General features: G+C 44.1%; 1 protein-coding gene across 1 annotated transcript in view; it reads left to right on the plus strand.

The window, feature by feature from the left end:
- The window catches only part of LOC146973139 (uncharacterized), a 72,329-nt gene extending 45,535 nt beyond the window's left edge, over positions 1-26,794 (plus strand). The window contains exons 2-5 of the mRNA XM_085799416.1: positions 10,560-10,664; positions 17,505-17,659; positions 20,519-20,649; positions 22,835-26,794. Coding sequence (XP_085655542.1) covers positions 10,560-10,664; positions 17,505-17,659; positions 20,519-20,649; positions 22,835-26,769 — 4,326 coding nt within the window. The 3' untranslated portion in view covers positions 26,770-26,794. The remainder of the gene's footprint in view (positions 1-10,559; positions 10,665-17,504; positions 17,660-20,518; positions 20,650-22,834) is intronic.
- Positions 26,795-27,938: the final 1,144 nt, after the last annotated feature.

The raw sequence follows: 27,938 nt of genomic DNA on the forward strand, positions 1-27,938 counted from the left end.
ATTCCATGCAATACACACCCATTATAAACTCATAATTTCTCCAAAAATGATCATGGTCATTGATCATGGATTGATCAAAAACTATATGACCTATCAAAACGTGGAGTAATACGACAATACACAAGACTTGTGTCTACTGTTTAAAGTTTAAATGGAGTCTCTAGGTGAAAGTATGCCTGAGCAGTAGACGTTTGTTAAACTCCAATGATTGGTCTTTTTCGGTCTTTTTTTTTCGTCCGTCCCATTGACTTACATGCAAAATTTTTGCGCAGTTTTTCGCGACTACGTCGCGAAAAATTCGTAAACTGTTGAGAAAAGTAAAAGCACAGCGATCCCGATCAAGACGCACGTTTTGATATATAATATGTCCTGCAACTCTTCGAGTTGCAGGACTAGTTGCGAATCGAAAATCGTCCGGAAGATGAAGGAGAATAATAATAATAAGAAGAAAAAATCCACACAATAACAGTAGTGCCCGGGCTTCGCCCGGGCACTGGTCCCTGCAGCTATTTCATAGCTGTTGGGACCAGTGCCCGGTGCGATTGCCCGCGGCCCTAATAAGAAGAAAAAATCCACACAATAACAGTAGTGCCCGGGCTTCGCCCGGGCACTGGTCCCTGCAGCTATTTCATAGCTGTTGGGACCAGTGCCCGGTGCGATTGCCCGTGGCCCTAATAATTGTTCCTTTTATGAGAGCTGGTGCATTTGGTAAAATGTAAGGAGCTGTTGAAGGTCGACCTCTTGATTTCTTTTCCTTTCAATTACAAAAATGCACTTAATCTGATTGTATGATGCACACACACATGCACACGCACACACAGGCATGCTGTACTTTATAGACACAAACATGCTGTACTTTATACACACACACACACACACACACACACTCATTTCATTTCACTTCATTTCCCTTTTAATTTCAGCCTTTATCGTCCCTGAAGGATTTTTTTCGATTCACTTCAGGACTGGATTTATGATCAAAAACACAACACACTACGATGCAAAGACACTATACAAGATAAATAAATAAAGAAAATGAAGTTCAAAACAGCTCTGGAGACAATGGCTCCATACAGGCCAATAAAAATGATGATAAAAAGCCGAATCGTTCCATATTAACCAATTAAACTGCAGTGGATATAAAATGATCCTGCGATTTGTTTATTTATTTCTTTGTGAGAGGAAGTAATGCACATTAATCAACATTCAAATGAATGTAAATGTCCCTGAGGCTGATCTTCACTGGTTGGATATACAAATAATAAAAATAATATAGACTCCAGTCGCTCTGTTTGCAGGAGATGAAGCCAGACAGAGCGGACGGAGCTACACTGAGCCAGACATTTTTGTATGTGATGAAGGTTTTAAGCTTCTTCAGAATATGGTGATGACGAAGAGTGAGCGACTTCTTGTCTGAAGTTTAACATGTTTGTGTGTGTGTGTAATGATTTATCATGTGAATAAGTTCAGTTCATACAGATGAACACATTCATTTGTTCCTTTTTGTTCATATGAATAAGCTGCTGTTGTTTCTCTGTACAACCTCCTTCTACCGTCAGCTCCACATCATCACGACTCCACAACTCCACCACTAAAACAATGCGTCATGTTCTGCTCAAAGTAAAAACAACAAGATGCAGTTAAAGGTTCACTGTGGAAATACCTGGAGGCACAATTACCATAAAAATATGTCTTTTTTTCCATCTGTCTTCACTTGTTTGTTCATAAAACTGCAGTTGCATCTCTACTGTCTGTCAATATCAACATCAACAACATCAACACACTGTTGATGCCGGGCCGTAGCTATGGAGGCATCTTGCGGTGTGCCATAAAAATCTTGTAAAATGTTCGCACTGATTGTTTATCAACCAGTCAAGAGTCCAAGGTTTGTTTTGTGATTGTTGCGGGCAAAAATCCTTGATTATGCAGCAGGCTTTCCTAAAACATGCAATGAAGTATTTGGGGTTCTATGCAATTTTATGCGATGAAATTTCGGGAGCTAGAAAAAATAGATTATTTCAACATATTTCAATGTTTATTGTAAAGCAATTATTTTTAATAACTGGGCTATATTTTATTCTATCTCTCTCACACACAATTTTGTTAATCTTCTCACACGTAATTGCGTCACTTCATAACGTTCTCAAGCCAACAGGGGGCAATGGCTTCTCCTGTGTGAAGTGTCAACTTTTTTCAACTTTCTGTAAAGATATGTCTGACTTTTTCGCAACGGAAGTGCAGATATTATGAAATCATGCCAGCCCCGCATATTATGTGGCCTGGGTATACGCATGCTGCCTGCCTTGTGCGCAAGACGATGACGACACACCAAAGTGACTTTGCTGATAGCTTGTTGATCCAACATGGCGGCAGATGCTTTACCTTTCGATGCGGCAGTAGAAAGTGTTTCAAGTAGTTTCGACCGCAAGTTTATTTTCGTATTTCTGTCGCTCTACATACGCCATCGGGTATGATTGATACGATTGGCTATAAGCTACGTACAGACGCATTTGATAGACATTCGGGTGGTTCCCAGACTGAATCTCAATCTACATTGGGATGAGGTCTGGTGTTAGCCAGGCTACTGCACGTTTTTATGCAATCTACATGGCGAAAGTGCTGCACTTTTGAAAAAATGCGGGGCTTTGCCTGATTATGTATATTACGTGATCGCGTTTTTCTGGAGGGACTGATAAACAGATTTGTTCAGTTCGGTGTGTTTTTGCAGCAGACTGCGTAAAGTCTGTCACTTTTTCTTCCATTTCTGTCACATTTAGGTCAAGAAAAATTAGTCGTTGTATAGAATAAAGAGCAAAAGGTGAAGATCAGAGTCCTGGGGGGAGCTGGTGTGTAATGTGAGGACAGTAAGATGTGTGGTTGTTTGTCGGCTCCGTCTGGGATGAAAAGCTTCTTTGCACTTGGTCGGTGGAGAAACTGTACAAGGTGACAATAACATTCAAAGAGCTCAGTCATTGCTGAATGTGTTCTTTCTTATCGTGCAGTTTGAAATCGACACAACATTTGTCCACACCGATTCCGATTTTTCACAATTTTTTTAAAATCAAAATGGTCTTCAGGAGAGGGCAGCGACCTTGTCCTTGGTCTTCAAAAGCAGCACAATGGCGACAGTGCCAGACCACGGGGGCGACGAGTGCTCGACATAAAGGCCGTGCCCATTTTCTCTCTTCTGAAAAAGATTAAAAATGACCTGACTTGACCCCCAAAAACTTGATAAAAACGTCTATCTACATAGTGGCTGCGGTTAGTCATTAGTGTTAAGAAAGTACAAGCTTGGAGAAAGAACATAACCCTGAGGGAGACAGAGAAAAAGAGATCTCTCTGAGAGAAAGTCATTTACAGGAGCCGCTCAGTGAGCATGGGAGACGGAGGAAGAAAAAAGCTGCAGAGGAGCTTCACTTCACAAGTCTTCACACTTCAGACTTATCAAGCCAGTTATAAGGCATCCAAAATCAAATTAGTTACAGCCGACAGCTTTGTTTCAGCAAAAGTAATACATTTCGAGATATTGAGTTGGGCGAGACGTCCTAAAATGTAGATTATTTGATGCTGTTTTTCTCCCTTTATCCTATTTTCTTTTTTATTTCCTTCAGTCACAACGAAAATTATGAAGCAGCAGAGTCCAAATCAAACACCCAGTGCTGCTAATTGGATAATAACAGTGACATAATAACAGAAGAGAAAACTCAACTCTGAGGCCCTGAGCAGATTTTAGGCTCTTTGAGCTCAGGTTTTCGGTTTAGAACCGAAGCTCAAACACAACACAAGCTAAGTTTCCATCCATACGGTTTCATGCACATTAAGTTGTAGCAAATTAAAAACTATAATATTTGATTTAATGTCATGAATATTGATGGTTTGTACTATCGAACTCATTGGATCTTCTCTTGATCGATTTAAGGTGCAGCGATAAATGCCAATGGAAAAACAGTTCGTTACTGGATAAATGTTTTATGTCAAAAGTATTTCCGTATTTCAATGACAATGGATGGAAAACAGAAAGATGCAAAGAAATGTATTTGATATCAGTTTGAGCCCAAAACAGCATGTGACGTCTTTACGCAGATATTTTTATTCAATTTAAAGCTCTTAGATGGAAATACACTTCCACCAGCTTTATTCGCTTTAATATTTTTAAAGATCTTCAGATGATTTGATTGACAAGAGGATGGAAACGTGGCTCAGAGACTCAGTAAAAACAAGGCTGGTGACGGAAGTGGAGCTTCCAGCAGCTAAAGAGCTCAGAGCTAAAAGTAGAGATGCGTTTATTTTACGTATTTATTTGCTAACGTATTAGCCATAAGCTGATTTGTGTGATTTGAAGTTATGTGTTACAGCTTTTTATAAGTAAGATTTAAATTATTAATGTTCCAGCTACTCTAATGTTCAGATTATTTTTGATTTCTGCCACTGCAGCAGGGCTGTAAAGTAAAGTTCAAGCGATAATAAGCTGTGCAGCGGAGGATGATGGATCTTCTTGAAACCTATGTGACAACTATGATTGTGGACATTAAGAGTGACTCACACTGTAGAAAATAGGTCTAATAAAACCCTGTGTTGAACTAATTCGATGCATGTCAGATTCTGCATGAATATCAGAGCTGACGTCACCCGGCTGCACAGCTTCCTGGAAAAACAAAAAACAATGAGGAGAAGTGTGGGTTCTTCTTTTTGCCTCCTACACAATATTAATTATTGGAGATTTTGAAAAGTTGAACTGGCCGTTGTATTTCTTTTTAACACAATCTTAAATTGTATCATGATTGGCTGATTTGAGGTCATATCGTTCAGTGGACGTGTCTCAGTTCGATTTCAGACCATTGACGGTCCTGAGGTTCAGATCTGAACATAAACAAACAAACCAACAAACTGTAGCTCAACAACTTCCACTCTGACTAAACCAAAACTTCTGATTAGACTTTCGTGTTAGAAAAACTCATTATCTAAACTGACAGTGATATTTTTTGTAAATTACAGCTTTAACCAGTGATAACAGTCACAAAAATACCAATAACAAGATCCCAGCAAATGTTTCAAATCAAACCAACAGATTAGAAACCCAACAATCTTAAATTCACCAAATAAAAGCGGTGAAATCGACAAGGGATGATTTTCAAATAGTCAGAAGAAGAAAAAACTGAATAGTTCATGGGATTATCATGCTGATTTTCAACAAAGTGAAGGCAGGTTAGTATTTGTGAGACACATGCGTTGACACATGCAGAAAGTTAGAGTCACTAAAAAGTTCTGTGTCGAGCTGCGTCGAGGGAAAACACGACAATGAGATGCAGCGAAAGCACTCATCACAAATCCACATCAACAACAACAACAACAACAACAACAACAACAACAGCAGTACGCACTCATTTAAGAGCGAAGCACGGTTTGCAAAAATTAGCATACTGCAATTAGCTTCATCCAATATGCACATTTCCATTTTTCAAAATAAAAGCATGTAATAGCCTAAAAGGCCTGAACAGGGACAAACTTTTAGGAATAACTGACTAGTTTTTACTTAAAATGCAACAAATCCTCACTAACGTAAAGGGAACATGTGGATGTTTCTACTTTTCTCTGTAATTCATTTCTGTCGATTGAACAGACGTCTTGTCTAAGCAATAAAACCAGCTGAAATCAAACACTGCAGCTGTTTTACATCACACCTGAATCGTACCTCTAGTTTTATGAGATGACAAAACACATTGTCATCAAAATATTTTTCATAAAGCAGTGGAAGTTTTTTTTTTTTTGGCACATATCACGCCCAGCTGAGAAGCTTCTCAGCAGATGTTTTCCCAAAATCATGTGGTTTAAAAACCGAGTTTGCAAAGACGCCGTCTGGACTCGGGAGGTTTGTTTTTTGCCTCCCAGCTGCACATCTCAAGAGTTTGTCCTGCAGGTTTTGAAAAATTCATTCACACTATGGGTCGGGCAATTTCCACAAAAACTCTCCTTCAGCTAAAGTTACCAAAAGGAAAAATAAATAAATAAAAGGAGAATGAGATTTTAACACAGGCAACAGGACAATCCGTCTATTTTGTTGCACAGAAAACCTTCCTAAATTGTAATGCGTTTTAATTTGACTTTGCTGAGCAGCGATTTTCCAAGCCATGTTTAATGGACATCAAAACCCATCTTCGTGGGGCTAATGCAACCCAACGACATCTTTAACGACATAATGCAAACCAATGCTGTCTTTGATTAAATAATGCAAATGTAATGCTTCGTTCTGTAATAGAATAATGTAACATAAATTCGTTACTTAATGGGATTACGGCAGCAGCAGTAATCACTTGTCTGATGAGCTAATGCTGACTGAGGGAGGGAGGTCCCTGCGGTAATGGCCGGGGACGGTGGACGGCTCTTTAAACGAGGTTGTCTGCGTTTTCCCCCTCGGCTTTTTGTCACCGCCGCTCTGTTTGTCTCCATCTGTCCTCTGTCACAGCTTTCGGTCTGGCTCGCCTCCCTGTTTGTCTTTATGTCTCTGTCTCCGTCTCGGCCGCCCGGCCTCCATCGCTCTGTCTCCTGAAAGCTGCTCATGGCTGCACAGTTCGGGAAGCTGCTGCTGCTTTTTTTTTTTTTTTTCACAGACACACAAAGTAGGAAATATCCAACTTGTGCAAACTGTGACGCACACACTACACAGAGAGCACAGACCTCCAGTGAAGGTCGTGTCACAGATTGAATGTTCCCTACTTTTAAAGATAAATCAATCTTCCATTAATGGAGATGGTTGGTGTGTGTGTGTGTGTTTCTGTCTTTGTCTCTGTGTGTAGAAGCCTGAGAGTAAAAATCCTGCAATTCTACATTTGTGAGTTAAGTGTGTGATTGCTGTATCAAAAGAGATGCATGTATGCCTGTGTGTGTGTGTGTTTGTGTGTGTTTGACTGTTTGGGATCACTCAGACACTCAGATTGCTGATCAATAGTTGTGATTGAAGGGGCCATTAGCCATCGGAAGCAATAGAGACAGCATCACTCCACATGACAAACTCTGTGACACTGACGCACAAACACACACACACACACTCACTCCTACCTGGACAAAAGGGGGAGTTATTTAAAAAAAAAATGTTTTACCACAGTTGTTTTTTCTGCTAAAACCAGAAAGTGAGATGGTTTGTTGATGTTCAACCCACCAACACATAGTACATCGTGTTACTGGAGGCACTGGGAGCTTCTGTTGAACCAGCAGCTGTTTGAGTGGAGCACTTCAAACTGACCGAGGACTGAACCCAAACAACAAACACTAACACACAATCCTGAAACCTTCTCTCTCCAATAGTCTGAGCTTGTTCCTTAAAGCTCCGATATTTGTCTTTGAGCGTTCACTTCAAATCCGCAGCAGCGCTTCAGGATTGAACCTATAAAAGTCCGACAGCTCCCTGATCCAACCAGACTGGAACTTCTTGGAGCTTTTCTCTCTTTACACTTGAACAGGCCTCTGACTCTGACTCCTTCAGCCAGTTTAATAAAAGACCACTTGTGTTCGTCCTCCGGAAGTCGGACATCAGATTTCAATAAGTCAATACGTCCTCTGACACCTTGAGACATTCGGTTCAACAAACAAGAACCTCATGACTTAGAGCCTCAGAACAACTGACCACGACTCCAAGACTGTGAGAACATTAATTAGCAGACCTCCAGACTGCATTTTGCCCCTAAAATTCATCTACTTGCTCATGTGCAACCAGTAAATTTGCTATTTTTCTTTTAACACTGGTGAAACGTGGAAGAGGCGACTCAAAGAATCGGGAATCTGTCATTACAAGTTGCAGACCAGTGTGTATGTGAGGATCATGAATGGAAGGTTAATAATGACAGAAATGTGAATGTTTGCTTTCCAAGTCAATTTGCAGTTTGCACCCCTAAATTTTCAGCTTGCACTCATAAAAATTTAAAGGAGACATATTATGGAAATATCATTTTTTAAAGGGTCTTGAAGATAAATTTGGGTGTTTGTTTTGCCTTCCAGCCCCACAAAATGTGAGAATTGAAAAAAATAATCTGTAATTTTCAGACTCCTGAGGTTGAAATCCGTGTGGTTTTACGAGCTGCTCCCTCAGATGTCTTCCAATGATGTCATTAGTTTTTCGAAAATGCATAATTAGGGGCAGGGCCTGGTGAGAGGTGCTTATTTGCATTTAAAGGGACAGGCCCTGAAACCAACCGTTCTGAACAGGGCTGTTTTGAGAGGATTAAAAGAGCTGTGATGTTTGATCCTTTGATTTTTACCAAAGCATGTCACAGACATGTCTTTAAGACGCCTGGTAACTATTTTAATTCGTGGAAAAGGGCCATAATATGTCTCCTTTAAGTTAGGGGGCACTGTGCTCCTGGTGAGCCATTATGCTATTATGTGCAATAATCCAATTACAATTCTGTCCATAATTTAATCTGTGCACATTTACTGTAAATAACAAAATGCATATACCCTGCTTACAACAAACCCAGAGTATATTTTGTTATATATGCAGTGGGAGCACTGCAACATAACAATTTCCCAGAGGAGATTATCTGGTCTGAAATGAAAATAAATTCACATTTATTCTGATTATGATTCTGGGAAACAGTAAATAATGGCCGGTGGTTTGTTCAGAGCACGAAGCTCAAGTGTTGAAATATCTCGGACTGAAGGGAGTTTTGAATTTTAGCCACCATGTAAACATTTATTCAAGGAGAGATTTATATAGATTATGTAGAGGGAAACAATGTGTGAATGACTGTAAATACACACACATACACACGCGCTAAAAGTATAATTTAGCTTTAAGGACCCTGCACTCGTCCGTCTCTGCCTGCAGCTTGTCTCATCATGCTCCAGTGAACAGGAGGTGAAAAGTGTGGATGTTTTTTTGTTTTTTTTTCCTGTTACATGCATCAACAAACAGTGTCATCCTTATATGAAGAGAGGAGACAAAACATGTTTTAAACTTGTGTTTCTAAAGTTTTATTTGGAGGAAAGAAACAGAAATTAACTTCTTCTGACAGTTGTATTTCTTTCAAATTAGATTTTGAAATGTTTTTATTTCCCCGTCTTCTGGATTTTATCAGAGTGTGGAGCTCATAGTGTTTCAGGAGTTGCCCCTTTAGTCCTATATACGTCTACTTCACACACTGTGAGTGAATGAGTTGGTTAAAGTCTCGGACTTCAGTCTGAACTTTATCACTCAAACACCTCGAGCCTGTCCCTCTCGGCTGAACTGAAAAATAAACTCTAAAGTTTTAGAGAGTTGGAGGAATAATTACGGTGTTGATTTACGGCTCCAACAACAACAGCGGACCTTTAAAACGTCCCCTGTTGGCTCGTCGGTCCACTGTTGGTGGTACTACACACACACACACACACACACACTGGATGACAGGCTACAAATTAAAAGCTTGAGTATGATGAATATACATCCCCATATAAACACATTTTATGACCTATACCGGCCGTGACGATAATTCACCTCTCCTTCCTACACACTTTGGTTTTTCTACACACACGTTCTGTTCTCTGTTTGGTTTTCTGACCGGCTCTGTAATTACTTTTACACACACACACACACACGACATGTGAAAGCTTTTGTTTTTCCTGCCTATAGTTATGTGGGTAAAACTGATTAAAACCTGAGTTGGATGTTGTGTTTTTTTACCTGAGGATGATGATGAAGAAACAAATAAAAACAGGATCTAGGTACCTGGAGTTATTTATTTACTGCAATACATTTTTTGGGTGTCATCAGGGACCTTTGAAATTAATTCTGGACATTTTTCTTTTTATTATAAACTGAAGCCGAGGAACTACTTTTCTTGGTAATGGAGCAGCAACGCTTAAAGGGATAGTTCAACATTTTGACGAATTGGCCAATTGCCATTATCCCTATAGTCACAGCAGTAGGTTCGTTACCTTTAATTGTCGGTACAAGCTAATTTTAGAACGGCGGAACAGAGCCGCGAGCTGCTCAGAGCTACGCTACGGAGGCTCATGGGATTTCTTGGTTTCCCTCCTCAAACTCATCAAATACGCAATCCAACAACTCCAAAACGCTCTGGTGGACAAGTTGTGACCTGCACATTCACCACGCTATGAGATAATAACAGAACGTTACGAGACAGAGTTGTTTTAGAGGTAAATTCATGCAACACCGTTGATACACGATGCCTTCAGGGACAGTTTTTCAGCAAGCAGTCTCTGCCTTTACCTCGAAAACAACTCCTTTTCTCATAGCGTGGTGAATGTGCAGGTCACAACTTGTCCACCAGAGTCTTTTGGAGTTGTTGGATTGTGTATTTGATAAGTTTGATGAGGGAAACCAAGAAATCCCATGAGCCTCCCCCGTAGCGTAGCTCTGAGCAGCTCACGGCTCTGCTCCGCCGTTCTAAAAACAGCTTGCACTGACAATTAAAGGTAACGAACCTACTGCTATGACTATAGGGATTATGGCAATGGGCTAATTTGCCATAATGTTGAACTATCCCTTTAAGATCATCACAAAGACACAACACAACAAGTGGGATTTTCATAATTACACCTTCTCCTTCTTCTCCTCTATCCAGGAGGAGGGCGACTCCAGTCTGTACTGCGAGCTGTGCGATAAGCAGTACGTGAGACACCAACAGTACGACAACCACATCAACTCCTACGACCACCACCACAAGCAGGTGAGTCACAGCCAGGCAGCCGCCTAACAAGGCACCCGGGGGTCTGCTTCATCCTCTCACACACTCACACACTCACACACACTCACACAACACCTTAAACCCTCCTCTACCAAGGTCAGGGATCTATTTCATCCCAGGGCCATAACGAGCGCCGGGTGCTCTCGCCGGTTTCTCTTACACAACACGACACGACACACACACACACACACACACACACATTGTGGCCGACAACATCACACAAACATCTTTTCTCATGGCCACTCGCTCTGGGAGCTGTAACACTTTCTGCTGACGGATTATTCACACGTCAACACTCAACCACCAGCAGCTCGACAGCAAATTTGTTTATATTTTTATTTAAGAGTTGGGTTTTCTAACTTCCAGCCTCCCCCGCTCTTTCTCTCTCTCCCTCCCCCTGCTCCCCCCCGACATCTCCTGGGGGGGATACAGGAGAGAGAGATGAAGGAGGGAGAAAGCATGAAGCAGATGTGTGTGTGGTGTGTGTGACTGTGTGAGGTGAGGGAGACGAGTGCATGCAGGTAAAAACAGCAGGACATCAGCGGATCATCACGTTATCACTATTATTGGATTTTAATGACTTTGGCATTAGACATTTAAACATCTGGATTTGTCTTGTTATTTTAACCATTAACGACTGATTTTCCTGATGAGATGCAGGAATAATACAACATAAAGTTACCAATCCTACTGCAAGATCTATAATTCTATAAAATCTATAATTGCTGTATAGAACGAATTGCCTTGTTGTTAGCCTAACAACTATTTCCAGGTAGAAAACCAGCACGTAATTTGAATGAGAAAAGTAGTAACGAATGAGAGTTTAGCTATATCGCCTATATCGTGTTTTTTACGCCTTATCACCGTTTAGACAAATCTGAAATGATTGAAGATACAATACTATTTCTTGTTTTGTGTTGCTGTATGGTATTTATTCAGCTTGGGGGTATCACAGTGTCTAGAAGCATCAGCAGCTGACAGGGACAGCTAACGGTGGTAGCTAAGCTAATGGCGGTAGCTAAGCTAACACCAGGACGTCAGCTGTTAAAACCCTCCCGCTGTCGGACACGACATGAAACTACTCCAGTTAGCTCAGTCATGTTGTAACTAAGATATATCCGCTGGAAAAAAAAAATTTCATGGACCGTTTATTGAGTCACTGAGTTACTAGAGTTAAACAGGTAGGCTCGATTAGCCCTGCCAATTTACGATTACAAAAACGCGCACACAGAAATAGTAGCCTATGTTTGTCCAATCATTGGTTTTATAGACTTTACAAACATCAGATTAGTCTAAACGATGATATAGTGACGTGAAAAATTAGATAAATAGCCTATAGCGAAACTCTCGTCCGTCACTATTGTCCTCATGCTGGTTTTCTACCCAGGAGTAGCCTAGTTGTAAACGGCGATTCATTGTCCCTATTGTAGCAGGCAGATCAGATCAATATGAACATCGACTGTTACGAGCAGAGTTCATCTGGACCCTCAATTGTCTAAAACTCTTTAAATTCAATTAAATCCTGCACAAGTGAATCTATAAAAACACATAGACTAGAACAATAACGACGGCACTTATCCAGAGCAGCACAAGGCTATGGGTTCAGATCGATAGTAGACATATACAGCCCTGATTACATAATAAAAACACAGCTTATCAATAACACACACAGGAAAAAAAGACAAAGAAACAAGCAGAAACAATCAGGAGACTTGTTACAACTCTTTTCTTCTCCTGTCGTTTTTTAGTTTTTTCCCCCTCCTCTCTTCAGTGTAATTTTCAGAGTTTTGTTCTTCCACAGTTTGATGTGGAGGCGACGCTCGGCTCACAGCTTTCTGGGTGTTTACTAAATTACAGGTGCTGGGAGGGAGGAACGGACCCGCTGCAATTATCATTTGTTCTCTTGCAAGTGATGAAAGAGGCCTAATATTTTTCACAGTTAGCCGAGTGTCAGTCTTATTAAGTTTACCTGAGGATGCAGAGCATTTAGGGCATATTGTTTGAGACTTGGAAGGAAATGGATTTTTCTAAGAGTAATATTCTCCAGCCTGCACACACACGCACACACACACACACACACACACACACACACACACACACACACACACAGAGCTATAAGCTGGTTCATGGTCAGTCACGGTCTCGTCTTCTTTTGGAGATGAAGTGGTTTGAGCCAAAGCTACGTCACTCGATGAGCTGACAGAGAGAAACCTCCAGGCTCGGCTCTGCTGCTCAGACAGACACTGTGTGTTTTATAATTTAATATATGTACAGTATATATATGTATATGTATATATATGTATTTATGTGTACAGTGAGATCTGTGAGTGGGAGGGAGGTGACACAGTATCTGCTGTGCTGTCACTGTTTTCCTGAAGCCAAACAATGACTCAGACGTCAAAGTGCCGACTCGGCTGCCGTTGAAAATAAAAAATAAAATAAAAAAAACATTCATTGGAATAAAAATTAACCCAAGGAATCAAGTGTAAATATATTTAATTGACCTATAACTTATAGCTGAGGCACAGTAAAGCTGTTTTGCTCAGGGAGACAAATGGGAAAAATGATGTTGGAGTGCAGCTCGATGATGATCAGTGGTCCTGACATAAAGAATATATTAATGTAAGATTTAAAATAATGAGAAAAAACTACCCACATTTTCTTTTATAGTCTTGGATATATTCGCTGATTAATTAAAGAGCAATACATCTCTGAACTGCACCGGATGTTACGTAAATATGAGATTGGAAAGCCATAATCAGGTCCCTGGCGAGTTGCCGTAGAAAACACATTGAACAAAGTCTTCAATATGGAATCAACTCATCGTCTTCGCTGTTCTTCTGGGGACGAGTCTGATCAGCGGTTTAACATCGAGCTCATTTCTTTGTGCTGAACAAACGGCTGACGATCCTCAGGTCCCGTCCTTCTCTTCTGTGCCTCATGCGGTGCAAACCGATCGATTAACGTAGGGTATTTATCTATTTACTGCTGAGACTGGTGCACATGCGCCTGATTTCCATTATCATTTTAGGAAAGCAACGCTTACATGTATAATTTCAGTTTTTGTGCACAAGCTGTGTCCCAATCATAGACTGTAAAAAGAATGGACGTAGCATCACCCATTGGTTTGGGGGAGTCTGTTTTGTGCCTCTACTACGGGGATTTGAACTGCGCCATATTTGGAGAGGTGCGGCGGTTAGCCGGCTGAGAACCCACCCGCTGAACTCGAAGCAACCAATTAACGGCCGGTAAACTGTCTGTGAACCCGTCACTCAACGTAATTTATGCACGAATTTGAAGCCTAAACAATACTAAAACGGTTGTGGTACAAACCCCCCCCCACACAGTGTTCATGGAGGTGGAAACTATCGATAGAGACCAAAAAAATAAAATGTACCAGGCTGTAAATATGTTTTTTTAAGCTTTAAAGTCGGATATTTTAACATGGGGCTCAATTGGAGTTGCTCCCTTCTGGAGCCAGCCCCCAGAGGCCGCCGGGGTACTGCAGCTTTTTGAACGCGGAAGTGGAACCCACAACTCCCCCCTTGGACCCAATACAGAGGAGTCTACTACTACAGTATGTATCTGTAGGATTAACCTTCCCATTTCCATCTGAAGTGGATTTGTTGGTTCACACCTGCCAGTCATCGTCAACTCAACAATATTTCAAACTACAAGAAACAAGACAGCGACATGATGTAATGATGAGATAATTGTGGTTTCATTATGTGTGATGTCAGTCACAGCTGGATTCATAAACTGAACTTCACTCACAAAACTTTGAACAAATTCGATCTTTTTTCATCTAAGCAATTATTTCCTCCTGTTAATAACCTTTTCATTTTAGCTCCAAGCTCTATAAATTTGTTAAATAACGACGACTGACACTGTGGTGAAGCTCACAGCCACATCTACATTAATAAATAAATCAAGCAACTGTTGCTATGGTGCAAAAACAGATGTTGATGGGGCGTTTCTGTGGGGACACTGTGACTCCAGGGGACCCACCCGAATGCATAATGGGAGGGGTGGGGGCCTTAAAACAGACCCTCAGTCAACATCAGGAGGATCCAAGTCCTTTAATACGCAGCATCTGTGAATCTTCTAATATTCACACTTCATTATTTATTTGTTTATCAATTCCTCCATTAAACAGCTGCACACTGCGAGCGCTGCACACATGCTACAGTAAATCTATATTAAAATTAGCAAAGCAATTTAATTTGCCACGTAGGAGGAGGAGGAGGATGGGGGTGGGTGGTAGTGGTGGTGGTGGTGGGGGGGCTTTCAAGTGTTTGTGCCCGAGGGCCCATTGTCTCATAATCAGTCCATGAACTAGATGATATTTTACATTTGGAATATGCACCGTCTCGTCTCAACAAACAAAATTATGCAGCGAAGCAGCTCCCAGCTGACACCGCGTAGTGTCTGATATTCAAGGGAACATATTTATATTGTGCATTAGTTAATAACTGCAGGACTCCAGTGGATTATCCTGCTCACACCGACCACCGCCTGTGAGTAAATGTTGCTTAAGTTTGGATCAATGGAGCCTTTTAATAGAAACTTTACTTGATGCAATGTGTGCTAATGTGTTTTTTTTTTTTTTGTGTGTGTGAGTTGCGATAGAGTTAAATAGAAAACAGAATATGATGAGTTGCACAACATTCAAACCCGATGTCGAACTGGAAAGAGCACAAAGATGATGCTGTTTCTGGTTTCTGACAAAAGTCTTGGTAAAAAAAAAACTGGAAAATATGTGAAACTGAATGAAAACATCTGATGGAAGCAGCGCTTAAAGCTCAAAGGCCATTTTGGAGATAATTATAGGTCTGTGGAAAATGTTCTTGCTTATTTTTCTCTACAGCCATAAGGTCCCATATATTTTGTCTTTGTCAATTAGAGCGGTTTTATTAATAAAAACCTTTAGACGGACAGGTCAGGTCGTTCTTTATGTCGGTGAAAGTCTTCGGTGGGAGAAGAGTTGAGATATCTTTCTCTTTTTCTTTCAAGTTATCATGAACATTAACATTAAAAATAGATTAGATTCATTGTTTCCTTCATCAGTCTGTAGCCTGCAGCTCATGACCCCTCGACCCTCAACTCATGTCAGACACTGAAATTCTCCTTGTTTTAAAATGTAAAGTTCATGAACATTTAGTTAGTTAGAGCTGAGCAATGTACAAAGAACACCTGGACAGATGTTGTGACATGTGATTTCAGACAGTGAACAGACAGTTTTACTTTATATAAATGAGGCGCTGTGAGGTTTGTTGGGTGTTGTACCAAACAAACTTAATCTTTTATGTCTTGATTTGTTGTCCGTGGCAACCCTCACATGGTAGTAGTGCCGACAATGCACAGAAATGTTGTGAGTTGTGAGGTTTTAACTAGATGAAAAAAGAAAAATTCCTCCTGTGAATTGGATGTTGACCTTGGAGTTTTTGAACTGCGCAGCTCTACAGAAGACAATGAAATTCCAACATTTGATGCAACTTGCAGCTTAAATGTTTTGCAACTCATCACATTCTTGTTGTATTTTACGTTTTGTACACACAAGTCCCAGTTTTGTAGTTTAGATTCCTGCACAGACGAGCTCACAATCACATGTGAGTCTCAGTCTGAGCTGGATGAAGACAGAGCCTCACACTGAGAGATGATAGAAAACATCTGTCGGTGTCCGTGGGTCGACGACTTGCAGGCAGGAGAAGACTTTAAACGTGACAGTTTTGTTTATCTGACCAGTTCCATCCCTGTCTCCCACACAGACGTTCCTATGGTGACGCAAACAGAAGATCTGGGGGGAGTTTGATGAAATTTTAAACACTTATTTCTGATGAGAAAACGAACGTGAAACTGTCACAAAAACACAAATCACAGCACAAACATCAGCTCATCTGAAACCGGTTAAACTGTGGAGCTGGGAGTCGTGTGGGAACAAACAAAACAAAAAATAAATAATAATAATAATAATCACCAGTGACTGTTGTCGTTAAAGTATTGATTCGACTGTGTGGTTATTTTTAAAGTCACAGTTTGTTGTGTTGCTGCTTCTGCTGCTGCTTCAGAGTGTGTTGTTGAGGTTTCCTGTCACTTCGTCCAAACCTTCACACTGTATGTGCACCGTCGAAGAAACGCTGAGGCTACAGTGCAACGCTTTGAAAACAAATAAATAAATAAATGACACACACACACGCACACATACAAATGCACGCACACATACACACACTCTGTCTTCCTGCCTGTCTCTTTGTCCCTCTGTGTTTTATCTGTCTGTCTATTTCGGTCTGTTTATCTATTTGTCGGTTTCTCTGCCCGCCTCGCTGTCTGTCGGTTGTCATCTGTCTGTCTGTGATATGAGCCCACCGGTATATTATTGTTATTGTTGTTTGTGACACACACACATATACACATACACATACACACACGCACACACACGGGGACACAACACAGTATCAGTATCTCCGGCTTGCAGACAGCTTGCAGACAGAGCTCAGTAAGTGAATTAAGCTGGTCTGGCCTGTACTAAAGCTGACACAGGCTGACTTAGTAAGTACACATACTGTAAACACACACACCGACACACCGACACACACATACACACAACACGGAGCAGATAAAAAATTGCAGAACAGAAAGATAAACTCCCACACACACACACACACAGACACACACAGAAACACCACATCAACTTATTCCGACACATATTTTTAACAGCGCAGCCTCTTGACCTCTTATTTCTCACTACTACTAACATTACTACTACTACTACTACTATAACTACTACTGCTGCTACTAAAACTACCTGTATTTGTCCTGCAGAGGCTGAAGGAGCTGAAGCAGAGGGAGTTTTACCGAGCGCTGGCCTGCAGGAGGCAGAGGAGGCGCAGGGAGGAGAGGAGGGAGGAGCGGGTGCAGAGGAGGAGGAGGCTCCACCAGCAGCAGCAGCATCATGAGGAGAGGAGGACCGGAGAGTGGTGAGTAAGGTTAAAGCTGCCATAATCAATAGTTTACTGTATATAGTCAAATAAAGCTAAAGCTAGCGGTGAAAAACTAAATAAAAACTACAATGAACAATGCAAAACTATCTAAAACTAAATTGGATGTCAGATAACATCGGCTCAGTTTGTTGCAGGAAGAAAACGCTCAATATGGGACGACAGATTAAAAAAAAGCAAACCGAAAAACTGAAAAAAGATAAAAACTAATGAAAATTTTAAAAGTATAATAACAACTGGATGAAGAGGAAACAGAAGAAAAACTCCCCGACTGAACTCTGATCTGTCATCGTCTGTGTCATGATGTATTGAAATCAGACGAGCTAATCTTCTGCTGCTGGACTTTAGTTCATTTTCAGATCCTCTGCTGCATCAGCAAAAAGAAAAAACGACCTGACGTTAGTGAAACGCAGCAGCCGCAGCAGCAGGAGCAGACGAGTGATTTATGAAAAACAGGGTCGTAGTGAAATGGACACAAGATTGAATGTAACATAAAGTAAAGTTGTAAAGTTCAAGTGAAGTTGGTGAAAATACTTTTACATTCATGAGTCTCTTGTGAAGCCACCCTGCTGTGTTCCTTCAGCGGCTTATTGTGTAGAAATGGGACCGGGTCTCATTGTGCATTCAGACCTGTGGATCGTTTGCTCTGTTTCGATTCAGGAGCTAAACCGATACAACTGTTGCATTTTTATTTTGGGTTGTTTGTGTTCACACAGTAACAGTCACAAGCGATTCCAAAGTTGTACCAACTCTACTCTCATTGGTCAGAAATCTGACCCAGAAGGAGGAGGATGAGGAGGTTACCCGGGAAAACCAAAAAACATGGAATAGAGGTCTCAACAGGCCTGAAAATCTGTCCGGTTGTTGAAAACCATGCAACATCAGCAGTGTGTCACCTGTTGTGTCGGTTGATGAGTTGATGACGTTCCAGATCCAGATCCAGATCCAGAGCTCGAATGGAAGCGAACTGAGATGAGACCGCCACGACTTCTCTGTGATCTCGGCCCACTTGTTTCATCCCGTATCTGAGCCCATTAGCTGTGTTTACATGTGGCCAAACGATCCGATCTTTGGGGTAAAAAAAACTCCCTGTTCCGGAACAACTGCTCCAAAAGATCCAGGTCTGAATTCACTACGGTGGCCCTGAGAGTCCAACACACTGCTGCTGCTGCTCGACAGCTTGATGCAACAGTCATGTCTCCAAATTCCTGTTAATATCTGCTGGATTTGTAAATAAACTCGTCATGGTCTCAGCTCTTCTAACTCTATAAATAACCTCAGATACAACAATGACGACAACAACAGCAGTAGAATAAAGACTTTTATTGTGAAAATCCCTACATTTTTGAGCCAGTGACCTTTCATCCTCACTATCGGCCTGTTTTGACCTCTTCAGATTTACTCTTTGGTGACGGTTCACGGCACATCTGTCGGCGGTGCATTCATGTGCGGGCGGGAAGCTCGGATATTTGGCACTTTTTTCAAGTGGGGGCTGCCAGACAGTGATGTGTTCATCTGGTGTTCGTGTTAAAAAAAGAAACAAACAGATGTAATATAAATGTTAAAAAAAAACAGGAGAGAGCTGATCTGGCGAACTACCGAGCACAGGATTTGTTTTTTGTTTTTTTCTCTAAACGTCTGCGATGGTACTTTTGAATTCGCAGCAAAATTTTAAAGCTCAGAGCTGCGAGTCACAACCTGACGATGCCCACGCACACAGAGAGAGAGAGAGAGAGAGCGTAGGTCTCCGCCAGAAAATAGTCCCCGGAGACACAATCAAACATCTCCGACTTCTTAAATCCATGCATGAAAGTTTAGAGCTTCAACGTGGGCTCCCTTTTTTTTTTTTTTTTTTTACAGTGAGTGTGTGTGTGTGTGTGTGTGTGTGTGTGTGGGCCTACGCATGTTTAAAAGCAGTTGATGTGCAGACTGACATGTTTGTTTCACAGAGTTTTTTAAACGGGTAAAAATAAAACAGAGACGGATCACTAACCGACGACTCCCTGGTAACTACAAGCGTTGGCACATAGCAACCGATAAAATGCGTCCTGCTGTTCTTAATGGGGGGATTATCAGCGCGGCCTGTAGAAAGTGTCTCTGACCAATCACGGCGAGCGTCTGAACTCAGGAACTCGCCGCCTGTCGCTGCCATTTTCTGATTTGCAACAATGCGAGTGGCTCCTGGCAGGAAGGGCGGAGAGGAGAGGAGAGGAGAGGAGAGGAGAGGAGAGGAGAGGAGAGGAGAGAGGAGGCCAAATTGATTTTCAGCTGGATTTCAGCTCTGCTCTCTTCCTCCTCCTCCTCCTACCCTCCTTTGTTTTTCCATCTCCTTTCCTCTTTATTTGATCGACTTCACTCTTCTTTCCTTACCTTTAATTCATCCTTATTTCCTCCTCTCTTTGTCTTCTCCCTAACTTTCTACCTTTCCTCCTCTTCTCTTTTCATCCTCACACCAACTCTTTTCGTTTGTTCTTCTCTCCTCGTTCATTTCGTTTCTCCTTATTCCCTTCCTTTCATGCTTTCTCTTTGTATCCCTCCGTCCTTAATTCCTTTCCTTTTGTCCCATCATCATATCATCATCATCCCCTCTCCTCATTCCTTCAATCTTTCCTTTTGTCCCGTCTTCTTCTCTTCCTTTCATCTCTCTGGTAATTTCTTGTCCTCCTCTCATCTCTCTCATCGTTCGTCATCTCATCCTCTCCTCTCTTTGGTCTTTTCTTGATCTCCTTTTGATCTTTTTTGTCTTTTCATCCTTTTTTCTCTCCTCCTATAACCTTCTTACGTTTCATCCTTTCATCCTTTCATCCTCTCTTCTCTTCTCTTCTCTTTCTTCCTCAGCGCTCCAGGTTCTGGTCCCATGTTCAGATCCACCACCGTGGCCGTTGATCCGGCGAACCAGTCCAGACCGGACTCGGTGCAGAACTGGGCCGACGTCTACGCCAGCAGCAGCAGCTCCACACTGGGAACAAGTGAGAACTCTTATCTGCTTCAAAGCTGCGGCGGCTGCTTAAATAGTTTATGAGAGTGTGTTTGGTTTTGGTGATGAGGATATCACTCTTCATATTGAGGGATTAAACAGAGTGTGGTCTGCTGCAGCGATGTTGGAATATCTTTATCGACAGTCGACTTTAGACCAGACATGAGTGAGTGATGATGATGATGATGATGCTGCTCAACAGACGGAGGATGTGCACAAAAAACACTAACAGAAACAATTATACACACAATGTTTTTTAAAAAACAGGCTCCAGGGGCTGAGCAGCGTTTGTAACGTCTGGGATTTCAAGCAGAAATCAATACATTTAAAAAATAAATAAAAAGGGAAACTGCAGCAATCAGTGGATTTGTTGTAAAAAAAATCAACAATGGAGCTTCTGTGCAGTTCAACTTTTGCAAACTCTGACGCACAACTTCCTGCTGGAGACCAATTGAAAATGGTGTCGACAGCGCTGACCTTTGAGCGAGGGGGGGAACAGTAGAGAGCTATTGTATTAGTTGTGTCGCACCGGCTCGAGTCGACGTTACATAACCGAGCTCTGCTGAAGAGTCGACGGCTCGGGAAGAAAGACTCTGCAGCCGCGAGACAGGAGGAACAAACACACTTCCTTAAATTTAAGGGGGATTTGGAGTTTGTGTGTTGGAGGATTAGAGCGTCGCCACAAAGCTTCAGAGTATAGTGATGTGCACTTTTTCTTCATTCCTTCTTCTTAGTAACGCGTTTAGCAGATGGTTGTTCTTTGTCACAACAAACAGGAACGTAAACACGGCGACTGCAGAGAAGAAGCAGGAGTTGGTTCCCGTCGTCTTCACATTAAAACTGAATCAGAGAAGAGTAAACACAAAGTGTGAGAGTGTGATTACCCAGGATTCATCACTTCAGGGGCTGAGGTGGTCAAAACCTACCGTATGCACAGTATTTATGACTTTACATTAACTTTAATTCGTTAAGTTATTAGTGACTCGAGTGTAAATGGCCTCTAAATGGTTCACATTCACTGCTGCAGAGCCACTTTTATTACAGACCTTTATTATTTCCACTTTCGTTAACGATATGCTTTTCAAAATAAAATGTGCAAAAAGTGAAGCACTCAGTCCTGTGCTCTTTTTTTGGGAAAAACCCAAACACCTCTGCACCAACAATCTGCCAAAACGACCATGAAGTTGAATCAACGCCTCTTAAAAAATATGATTTAATACAGAGCTGCTGCGTTGGACCGAGTCTGAGGTTGATGTTCTAATAAACGGTGAATACACAGCTGTAACGGTGAGACTGGGATATTATTTTCCAGTTAAATGTGCCTCTCAGTCCATGTCATGTGGACTTTAAGGTACAAAATGGATTTTTTTATTTTTTATTTTGGCGACGGCGTCTTCGGTTTCAGGGAAACAATCAATTGTCAGAATGAAAATCTATCTGTTCCTTATTCAGTAAAGTTTTTTTTTTAAACTTAGAAGTGATGGAAAAGTTCGACAACTCCACTTAAAGTCGACTCTCTCTCTCTCTTTCACCGAGTGCTAAATGTATTTCCACTTTTAATAATTCATTTGCAGGCCTCCGCTTCTAAAACTCTAATATTTAACGGAGCAGCAGAGAAAGCCACATTATGGATTACTTTTTAAAAGTTGTGACTCATCTTCAAAAAACCTTCACTCGAGAAATAATTGCCTGATTCATCTGCCACCCTGACACATGTCTGGCAGCGTGTTGTGCTCCCAAAGTGGATCTACGCAAAAAAAAAGAAAAAAGAAAAGAAAAACGGATATAACATGTTAAAATAAAACCCTTAATCTTAATTTTATTTTTTCTTTCCCCTGTTTCTAAGTACGACACATATTCATCCGTCTGCTTAGTATATTTTTCTTAAGTCCATCCAACACCCACGATTCATATTCAGACGCGTTAAAGGCAACAAAGGAAGTAATGGTGAGCAGCCAGAACACTGAATAAATGCATAAGGAGCTTACAGTATGGGAAGTCTTGAAAATGAGAGCTATTCTTCTACATGTATCTCCTCCCACTGCTTTTCTTTATAGTCAGGTTAGGCAGATAATCCTGTTATGTTTGTGCATGTGAATGTAGCCGGTGTCAGCTGTTGTTTGTTTGTTAATCCTTTCTCTGCTCTCCCCTCTTCTCCATCATCATCATCATCTCAGAGCCTCAGACCTCCCTGATCCGGCCCTTCCTCCCCCGACTGGACCCAGGACTGCTGAGCGACACACAGTGGGTGTACGACCGAGTGGACAACAACGCCACAACAAACACTGCTGCTGCTGCTGGTGATGATGATGATGATTCCTCCTTCTTCAACAGGACCCATCTGGACGACAGTGACCAGGCAGCTGCCACCGCTTCGCCCACGAACACCTCCACTTTCTCCAACAACGACAGCATCGACAGCAACGGCAACATCGTCATGGACACTGACAGCAGCAGCAGCAGCCACTTTAACAAGCTCCCCTGGGCTCATCATCATCATCATCTAAAGAACACCTTTCCTCCCGGTAACGTCCCAACAGCTGCCGCCATCACCAACGCCACCGCTAACGCCTCCTCCATCCTCAACAAAACCACTGTGACCAGCTTCGGCAAGAAGAACATCACCACCACCACCTCCTCCTCTTCCTCCTCTTCCTCCACCAGCATCAGCATCAACAGTAGCAGAGCAGACGTCCTGTCCGTCCCCGGCAGCAGAGTCCGTCCCGTGTCCTTCTCGCTGCCGAAACGGAGCTGCGTCCTCCTGCACCAGTCGGCGGCCGTCTTCATCCAGGCTCCCGGCCGCGGCTCGGGTTCTTCCGGGAAACACGAAGTGGGGTTGACGCAGGAGAGGCCCAAAGATCTGGGGGCGAAAGTGGCCGATCAGCAGCTCAGATCTCCGGTATCTGCAGACGTGGATGTTGTTGTGGCTGTGCATCATCACTCTGACACTGGAAACCAGTGCGGTGTGGACAGTAAAAGTGCAACCCAGCAGCAGCAGCAGCAGCACTCGGAGGCCGGAGCCAGGGAGTCTACCGAGAGGGGACCGGCTGCTGCGGGACTCTCTGGGACCGGAGCCCAGCTGTCTTTATGTAATCGCAGCGGGATCAGAGTTGAGGGCTCGGTTATCAGCGGGAACGGAGCCCAGCTCTCCTTATGTAATGACAATGGGACCGGAGCCCAAGTCAGCGGGGAAACTGAAACTGGGACTGGGACTGGGACCGGTGCGGATCTTCATTTAAACGTCGGGACACTGGGACAGATCGCAAATGACTTAGACCCCACCCAGGAAGTAAAAAAAGACCTGCTTTGTCCCTCTGCGCCTCAAAAATTGATTATAAATGAGACCAAAGAGCCGAAAGAATCCAACTGGACTAAAGAGTCGACCTCTTTGCCCCTGAATCGGCCCAAAGAGCCGTTCTGTCGCGTCCTGAGTCGGGACGGCACCCGCATCCTCCTCTGGCCTTCGGAGATGGTCAGCTACACCAAAACCTCCCCCTCCATCTCCTACAGCGTCAACCCTCTCCTGCACGACTTCAGAGCGCATCACAACAACCGGGCCAAGGAGGAGGGTGAGGACAGGAAAGGAGGGCTGGAGGAAGAAGGCAGGGAGAGAATAAAGCCATCTGTGATCAAACAACCCAACTGCCAACAGAGGCAGGATGATACGGAGGGAGGAAGGGAGGTAAAGATAGATGAAAGGGAAGAGGAGGATGAAGGAAGACAGGCAGGAAATCCTATGGAACTTGTAGCCCATTGTAGCCGAGGCAGCGCAGCTCTGGATCGCTCCGGCTGCCGTGATGAAAGCGCTTTAAAATTCGTTCCCGTTTCCGCAGAATGCCACCTTGCACCGACGACAATGACGGCGGCACCGGGCCTTCAGAAAGAAGGAGGGAGGTGGGGAGGGAGAGGGAGACGGAGGAGGAGGAGGAGGGGAGGGGTGAGGCGAGGGATGAGGAAGAGGGGGAGGAGGAAAAGAGGCGACAAGACAAATAGAAAAGACCCAGAAAGGGGGAGAAGGATAATAACCGGTCTGTCTGTGAGTCAGATGTTCGGTGAGGAGAGGTTGAAAAGAGAGGGCGCGGAAAAAGAAAAAGACGAGAGGAGGGAAGAAAAAGAAAAAGGGCTATTAAGTAATCTGGCGGCGCATCATCGGCCGGCGGGAGGCAGAGAAAAGAGGATGAGGAGAGAAGAAGAGGGGAGGATAAGAGGAGATCAGACGGAGCGAGGAGAGAGGGCAGGTAGAAATGACGAGAAGAGAGGCGAGCTATTAAGTAATCTTCCCGTGAATCGGTGTAATCGGTGTAACCAGCTGTGTCTGCAGGTGAAACCCGAGGGCGGCCAGCATCAATCCCAGCAATCAGCCTCCGGGTGGGGAAAGCTCCTCTGCAGGGGTGTAGCATGCAACTCAGTGATTAGCCCCGTCCCGTCGGAGTCAGTTACAGACGGAAGCGCGCCACGCTGTCCCGCAATTACACCCGACCCTGCTCAGAATGACAAAGAGACGGGGGAGATAAGAGACAAAAACACGCCGGTGGCGAGGAGGAGAAGGGAAGAAGAGGAGGAGGAGGAGGATGAGGAGCGGAGGTATCTAAGGACGACGAGCGCCGTTCAGGAAGACGTGTGTCACCGAGCGATTAGCAGCGTTTCTTCTTCTTCTTCCTCCCCCTGTCGAGACGACGCAGCACGCCGGCCCGAAATTCGCCTTTCAGTTCCCGCAGCAGCAGCGGGCGCTCCGGCGATTAGCCTCGTCCCCGCTCCCGTTGGAGAAACAGCGTGCGGTCAAAGAAGACAAACAATATCCGCAGCAGGCGAGCCGCCACGCTGCTGCTCCGCACAACAGACGGAAACCGAGGCGAGATCAGTGACCCTCAACGCCGAAGACGATGCTGTTTCAAAGGAAGTGACGTCACAGGAAGCAGCAGCAGCAGCAGCAGCAGCAGCAGGTGACAAGAGGAAGATGACGGAGTCGCCACCGGAGCCGCCGCCGAGGAAGAAGCGGAGGAGGGGGAAGAGGAAACCGAGGAGAGCGACGAGCTGTTGTACAGGAAGTGAGACAACAGGGACGACGGACTGGAGCTGTCTCTGCAGGACGATGAACGATGGCGGCGGCGGCAACGACACGATTCAGCGCTACGACGCCGATGACGCCGACTGCGAGGAGACGCCCGAGAGAGACGACACGATAAACACACACCTGGACGAACTTCACGCACCTGTGGACTTCCTGTCTGACGACGGATGCACGCAGGACGACGACGCGTCCGCCGACTGCGCTGCGGAGACGGACGGTTGTCGTAGAGACGCCAACACCTGCGATGACGACGACGACGTGCGCACAAACCAGAAAAGCGTCTGTGGCGCCGGCTCGGCGATCGATCACAGAGGAGGAGACGCCGATCGACCGATTGATCGACGCATCACCGATTGTGACAATGTTGATGATAATAAAGGAAGGGGAAACGGAGGGGGGGAGGATGTTGCCATGGAGAGGAGAGAGAGAGAGAAGGAGGAGGAGGAGGGGGAGAAAGAGATAGAGAGGATGAAGGTGAGGGAGAAGCAAGAGGAGTGGGGGAAGGAGTGGGTGAGGAGGAAGGAGGAGGAGGAGAGGGAGAGGAGGAGGAGGAAGGAGGTGGAGCTCGTATACCCGGAGAAGAAGAAGATAAAGAATATTAGGCCTCGTTGTTTCCCCCACGCCTCCCTCCCTCACCCGCCGCCGCCGGCGTGCATCCCCCTCCACGCCGCTCCCCCACTCCTCCTCCCCCCGCCCCCCTCCTCCTCCTCTTCCTCCTCCTTCTCCTTCCACCACACCGTCATCCAACACCACCTCTCCCTCCTCCCCCCACCTCCTCCCCCTCCTCATCATCATCATCATCACCTCCCGTACCCTCAGCTCCTCCCTTCCTTCTCTCCTCACCTCTGTCCCCTCGCTCCTCCCCCTCCTCCTCCTCCATCTTTCTACGCCTCCTCCCCCATCTCCCTCCTCGATGCCCCCGGGCCGTATCCCATAGCAGCGGCCTTCCACCACCACCACCACCCCCACCCTCACCACGCTCACCCGCCTCTGTTTCCGTCTCCACATCCGGCCGTCCTCCCTCTACAAGTGTTGTTCTGAAAAAAAGAAAAAATAAACTGACTCATTAAAGGTTGAGTCTGGAGTTTTTTGCCCAAAAATAAACGTAAGGCTTACACAAATGAAATCTGTCAAGCCACCGGTTCATTATGTTTTGAAATCCGTCTTAATCTAGTCCTGTGTGGTGGTGGCTGTGTCTGCAGAGCCCCCTCCCCCCTGCCTGTATTTTAGTCTTTTGCTCTGTTTTGTTGTGCACGTGGACGTTTCTGGGTGGAGAGCGAGAGAGTCTGTGTTTTCTCTCCAGCCAATGACGGCGCTCAGGTGAAACTACATGCAGCAGAGTAGGAGGCCTCAGGGCTGCTAGCCGCACTTGCTGTCCCGGATGTTAGCAAGTGTTAGCATGACTCTTTCTCTCTCAGCAGCAGCAGTTAGGACCGCAAAGAAAAAGAAATACAGTCTGAGTGAAGCCCTGGAGCCACGGACCGATTCCCGACCGTCACCGACAACCAACAACAACCTCAAGGGGTAACAAGTACGGGGGTCGTTGTGGGGAGCTAGCTCGATGCTAACTTCGGCTAGCGGTAGCGGTTAGCATCCACAGCTAACACTCTTCTTAGTTCACCACAACAGCATAACAACATAACACGGAGGCTCCCGGTGTTGGTGACGGTCGGTTATCGGCCCACGGCTCCAGCACTTCTCTCGGACTGTATTTCCTTTCCTTTGCAGTCCTGACAACTACTGCTGTCAGAGGCAGGAGGCTACACAGTTGAGCCCGAGAGGAGGGGCTGGGTTTCAATGTTTTGTTTACAAACTGCAACAAACAAAACTCCAGACTCTGCCTTTAAAGGTTCATTTTCTGTTTTCTCCCCAAAAAGTTGGCTCGGCTGTGTGAAAGCAGCTTTTATGTGTCATTACCTGCAAACAGCAAAAAGTGAGGGTGAAACACGAGGGGTAAACAATTTCAGAGAGGGGGGGTGGGAAGGAAAAAAAAACCCTAAAACTGGTGTTTCTTGAAGCCGAACCTCTCCACCTCCGTCGCACAAACACTCCCAGCTCTGATTCACACACATGTGGGGGAAAAAAAAGAGAGAGCGAGAAAGAGAAATGGCTAATTATCTTCATCAGTCGCAATCCTGCTCAAAATGAGCCTCAGGTGTGCAGCCAGCGGGATCGTGGTGACGGTTGAGGGGGGGTGGAGGGGGAATACA

The sequence above is a fragment of the Trachurus japonicus genome, chromosome 15, assembly GCF_045865225.1.
Source record: "Trachurus japonicus isolate A0001 chromosome 15, Traja_1.0".
In the NCBI taxonomy this organism is placed as follows: domain Eukaryota; kingdom Metazoa; phylum Chordata; class Actinopteri; order Carangiformes; family Carangidae; genus Trachurus; species Trachurus japonicus.